Raw genomic sequence first — 4,796 nt, 5'->3', positions numbered from 1 at the left:
CCCGAATTTGGGCCACAATTGGTTCCTAAAATAAGCCCAAAACATGTTTCTAAAATAGGCTTAATTAGAGCATAAAAGGGCCAAACTGATTTTTTTTAAGAAGCCCAAATAGAATTAAAAAAAAAAACCGAGAGGCCCAAACTCTAGGCCCAGGCCCAAAACCGAGCACTCACCGAAAAACCGACCAAAACCGAAACGAATCGAAACCGACGGTGTTTCAGCTATTTCGGTCGGTTTCGGTTGACAATATTGAAAACCGAAAATATCGGTTTCGGTTGGTCAGTTTAAAAAAAACCGACCGAAACCGAACCGAAACACCCCTAATCAAAATGCTAGAGTTGGCTCTTGTTCTTCTTGTCTTTGTTGTACTTCAATTTTAGTTTTTAATGAAAAATTTGCCAATTTCAATAGAGAGAGAGAGAGAGAGAGAGAGAGAGAGAGAGAGAGATTCTTCATATATATAAAGGAACAATGAGAGGTTAAAAAGTGATTCATTTGGGACCCTTGGCTAGAGGTTTTGAATTCTATGTATTACATTATTAGATTCATTATGGGTATTATGGGTTTTTGGATGTCTCATGGTAAAAATGGAATAATCTAGCACTTATTACCATTTATTTTCATATATATATATATATATATATATATTACCTAATATGAATTTTGACAAATCTATCGTAGTATTACATTTTACATTTTCTTATACTCTTCATATTTGGAAAATTTCAAGATCAACAACTATAATGTAAAATGTACAAATTTCAAATTTTTGCTTTTTAAAATTATGCATAAAAAATAGGTTTATGGTTTGAATAATAAATATCTAATTTTTAAGAAATTTGTCATGTTCTACATAAAACACATGTAATCCAATAATAAAAATTTTAAATTATTAATTTAATAAAAAATTATTTATTAGTGCATAATTTACTTACTGTTATATGATTGTGACCATATATATATATATATATATATAGAGTTCTGAAAAAGGTAATAAAAAATTGTGTGCTCACACCCAAAGCTACTGGGGTTGAAGCTGGACCAAAGCGCAGCTGGGCCGTATACTTGTTTGACTTTGATAGTTTGATTACAGTAGAGTCTAAATGCAAGCAAGGATCCAGTGGGTATCTTGAAACTCTCGAGACAATTAACTATTAAGTAGCTCAATATTTTCATTTGTTTACGCCTGAGGTTTGATGATTCTTACTAAACCTGGAGTAAGAAGGTTTGAGCTGCAAATCTTCTGAAAGTTTCAGCTCCAGCCCACCAAAGTAGTTGAAAATTCCATGTCTAATCCAAATTTTTTGGCTTTGTACAACTTGGTATATCGTTCTCTAACATGATTTGATTAATTGAACTAAAAAGTTGGTTAAGAAAGATTTTGGTGTAATAAGCAACATCCTTAAGGTCCTCAACGGAATAATTCTAGAGGAGAAAATTACGTAACACTAGTGGGGCCTGATGTAGTGAATGAAGTATCTTTGTCAACTAGGCATAAACACCTTTTTCACTTTACTATGCTGTTTTGTCAAGTTCCTATCTCCATCGCCTCGTTTCTCAACAACAACAACAACTGAAGGGTTAAGCATCTCTACCAGATGGGATTGCTCTATCAGTACAGCAAGAGTTGTTCCTAGATCTTTTTCATCCTTCCAGTTCCTCTTCAGTTAGGATTGAACCTGTTACCTTATTATTTTTATGAATCCCCAGCTTTCTTTGAATGGTTACATAACAAAGGTATGGCTCTTGCTAATAATCAGCCTAAGAAGGAGTCTCCAGGAATTGGAATAAGAAAGTCAAAGAGCTTATTACTTTCTGGAACCAGCCTCGCCTCTGTTGAGTCTTTATCCATGCCTCTGGTTAGTTTGTACTCGCACTTTTTGTTTCATTTGTTAATATAAAATTTTACTAGTTAGTCATCTTATGCTTGGTATTTGTTCAGAGCAGGTCCAGGAAGTTGTTATTTCAGCAGATATTCGATGTTCCGAATGCCAAAAGAGAGTAGCTGACATGATGTCGAGAATGAATGGTAAGATTTTAATAAACTCTAGCTTTAATGGCACCTCCTCCCATTGCAAATTAGGCGGTGACTGGTGAGTAAGCTCTTGTTGTTTAAGACCCACTTTGTGCGTGTGTAATTTACCAATATAAAAAAATATTCAATTAGGTCTTGGATTGAGATATTTTGGTTCTTCGTGATTCTTTGAAGTGTCCTTGCAATGGCCTTTGGATTCAGCTATTGAAGGTTGGTTGTGTAGTATAAAAGCTGAGGCAAAAGTTCATGATTAGACATGTTTTTTTTAGGAATAGTTTCTTTGGACAGGAAAGTAGCCCTGTACTTTTTTCTCCTAAATAGTTGGTGGTCCTAATTGGCTGTTTAATTGTCTCAAACTTTACTGGTGATTTCGCTTGAAGTAGAGGAGGAAACAAGAACTGTTCTACTAAAAAGTAAAAAATATCTATTACAGTTTAGTCATTTGTCATTCTTCTTGGAAGTGTGCTTCCAGGGTCCAGGCACACCCTCACAGGTATCATGCTTGCTGTTCTCAAATTGCTAAAGCAGATATTTGCCAAAATATAAAAAATGAACTGGAAATAATTTTATATGATTTGAATTTCTGGTTGATGCATGGTTTAGACTTTTTCTTTCTTACATTTGTGGCCAAGATATGCTGATGCACTGATTATGTGTTGTGACTGATTGGAAGTTCTGAATGCAGCAATGTGATAGTTACTCCATATTTTTCTCTTAGATACTTTGTTACTTGTAACCTTTGATCAATTTCCCTTAGATGCATGATATTTCTAATGAAATCTGGAAAGGTACTACCCTGTTTATTGCCGCTAGTTACTGAGTCATGTACTCGTGCAAGTTGGATGAACTAAATGAAGTTTGAATTTATGGCTCCGAAGATGGAATTTTGATAATGATATCGTCTTAAAAATAGTACAGCAATCTTCTTTAATGTGCTTACTCTTTGGCAGATACAGAGTCAGTGGTGGTGAATTTATTGGAGAAGAAGGTGACACTAACATGTAGATATGCAAATGTTGGTAAAGCATCTTCACAGCAAGTTGCTGCTATATACAGGAATCCGTTTGGAAAAGTTGCCATGATCAAACGGATTTTCCGCTCTTCTCATCGTTGATTACATGACAGAATGGATCCAGCACGCCAAGAAAAATTTATGTTTCACATTAGTAATACTCTGAGACTAGAGGGGCCATGTATATAAGTTCAATTTACATTGGTGATGAATAAATCAATTATGTGGCTTTTCTTATGGGGAATGGGTAAATGTATTGCTGAGTTTGCTTGCGTTTAGAGAGAGAGAGAGAGAGAGAGAGAGAGATGACTTAAATTTTGTGCAACATAAAACCTTCAGGAACAAGAAAGAGATGCTTCATTGTGTTGCATGAGGTAAACCATGACATATAGAGTAAGTAATGCTTGGCCTTGTCATTGTTATATGAAGCAAACAAGGCTTTAACAAGAAGTTAGGGATAATAAGCTAATACTTCAATAGACAAAATCCTCTTTCAACAACTACCCAGAATCAGATTCCAAATTGAAGTAGAAAATTTTCCAAAAGACAATCCAAAAGTAGAAATATCAGTTAGTCCACGGTCTTCCATATTCTCAACTTCCATTGATTCCTCTCTCATATACTTTTCAAGTCATAAAATGAACCAAGCAGGGGTATCAAATCCTGCCAATTCCATCTTCATGTCAGGAAAGGCAAGTTCTTGAGCATCTTCATAAAGACATAACCTCATTTTCTTTTTCTCTTCATTCTTATTCAATGCTAAGTCCTTGGAAAAACCAAAGATTCTAATAAAGCTGTCTAATTATTTTTCACTAATTGCAGTATTGTTGCATGGTAATGAGGATCAACGTTGACTGCAATGCTTGTTGCCGGAAATTAAGGAAAATCATTCTAAATTTGAGAGGTGAGTTTTTATTTAATGAAATGCAAGTCCTATATGTATACCACAGGTTCTAATAACCTCTCTTTCATTTCATATTGAAGCAATAGAGTCACATTTGATTGAGAAGCAGGAGTGCAGAGTAAGTGTGTGTGGGACATTTAGGCCATCGGATGTGGCAATAAAAATAAGAAAGAAGATGAACCGTAGAGTCCAAATTCTGGAAATTCAAGAGCTTGATGCCACCACCACTGAACAAATAGACCACAATCCCATGGTTCCGAGCTAATTGTCATGATGATGGGTGTTCGAAAAGTTTGTGCTATGTTACCAATTCTCTTACCATGCCATTAACGTTGTAAGAAGTTCGGCAAGAATGGATTCATAGAACCAATTCCCTGTACATATGAATGTAGAAAGTTCCAACTTCCTTGGGTAAGAATAGGGGGATGACACTAGTCTCTAGATAATAAATTTATTATGTTAGATGTTCAATAGCGATATTCTAGCTGTACTTTGTAACACCACATTTAGAAATGTAACATGAACACATTGCACAGTAGCTCCCAACAATGTCTGTTCTGCTCCTGTACGTGGTCACATATGTGATTCCTTTTGCCTATGTATCCATCCCTTCGGGCATTAAGAGCATTCTTATCAAGAATGCTATAATTTTTAGCATTTAACATTTTAAAAAGTTATTTTATTCATTTTAACAACTCATTTTATAATTTACCCAATATAAAAGGTTCTATTATTTTACCACTTTATTTAAAAAATTTTTTATTCTTTATTCATTTAAATTAATAATTACATCCATTGTGATATGAAATAGTCAACAAGCATGTGATATTAAATCCTTTATTTTT

At 34.5% G+C, this 4,796-nt stretch overlaps 2 protein-coding genes across 3 annotated transcripts; both read left to right on the top strand.

The window, feature by feature from the left end:
* Positions 1-1,517: 1,517 nt before the first annotated feature.
* LOC142605741 (uncharacterized) lies at positions 1,518-3,284 on the top strand. Of its 2 annotated transcripts, none has more exons than XM_075777182.1 (3): positions 1,518-1,859; positions 1,948-2,029; positions 2,986-3,284. In XM_075777182.1, exons 1-3 carry the CDS (start codon positions 1,740-1,742, stop codon positions 3,147-3,149), a joined length of 366 nt encoding a protein of 121 aa, XP_075633297.1. In that variant the 5' UTR covers positions 1,518-1,739; the 3' UTR covers positions 3,150-3,284. The 2 variants fall into 2 exon arrangements, with proteins under 2 accessions (XP_075633297.1, XP_075633298.1); XM_075777183.1 differs by having other exon boundaries at positions 1,528-1,859; positions 2,992-3,284.
* A 55-nt stretch (positions 3,285-3,339) lies between these two features.
* On the top strand, positions 3,340-4,527 carry LOC142605742 (heavy metal-associated isoprenylated plant protein 9). Its single transcript, XM_075777184.1, has 3 exons — positions 3,340-3,739; positions 3,870-3,951; positions 4,032-4,527. Exons 1-3 carry the CDS (start codon positions 3,686-3,688, stop codon positions 4,214-4,216), a joined length of 321 nt encoding a protein of 106 aa, XP_075633299.1. The 5' UTR covers positions 3,340-3,685; the 3' UTR covers positions 4,217-4,527.
* The last annotated feature ends 269 nt before the right edge of the window (positions 4,528-4,796 follow it).

This window comes from Castanea sativa, chromosome 8 (assembly GCF_040712315.1).
Source record: "Castanea sativa cultivar Marrone di Chiusa Pesio chromosome 8, ASM4071231v1".
Lineage (NCBI taxonomy): Eukaryota > Viridiplantae > Streptophyta > Magnoliopsida > Fagales > Fagaceae > Castanea > Castanea sativa.
The sequence above is the reverse complement of the archived record's forward strand: the minus strand, read 5'-3'. Positions and strand labels throughout refer to the sequence as shown.

What these genes read in the sequence shown, in the direction of transcription:
- LOC142605742 (XM_075777184.1), top strand. Translation starts at nt 3,686, where the DNA reads ATGAACCAAGCAGGGGTATCAAATCCTGCCAATTCCATCTTCATGTCA. An exon ending in CCATCTTCATGTCAGGAAAG is followed by an intron (nt 3,740 to 3,869) that starts GCAAGTTCTTGA and finishes CACTAATTGCAG; the next exon opens with TATTGTTGCATGGTAATGAG. An exon ending in AATCATTCTAAATTTGAGAG is followed by an intron (nt 3,952 to 4,031) that starts GTGAGTTTTTAT and finishes TTCATATTGAAG; the next exon opens with CAATAGAGTCACATTTGATT.
- LOC142605741 (XM_075777182.1), top strand. Translation starts at nt 1,740, where the DNA reads ATGGCTCTTGCTAATAATCAGCCTAAGAAGGAGTCTCCAGGAATTGGA. An exon ending in AGTCTTTATCCATGCCTCTG is followed by an intron (nt 1,860 to 1,947) that starts GTTAGTTTGTAC and finishes TGTTCAGAGCAG; the next exon opens with GTCCAGGAAGTTGTTATTTC. An exon ending in CATGATGTCGAGAATGAATG is followed by an intron (nt 2,030 to 2,985) that starts GTAAGATTTTAA and finishes ACTCTTTGGCAG; the next exon opens with ATACAGAGTCAGTGGTGGTG.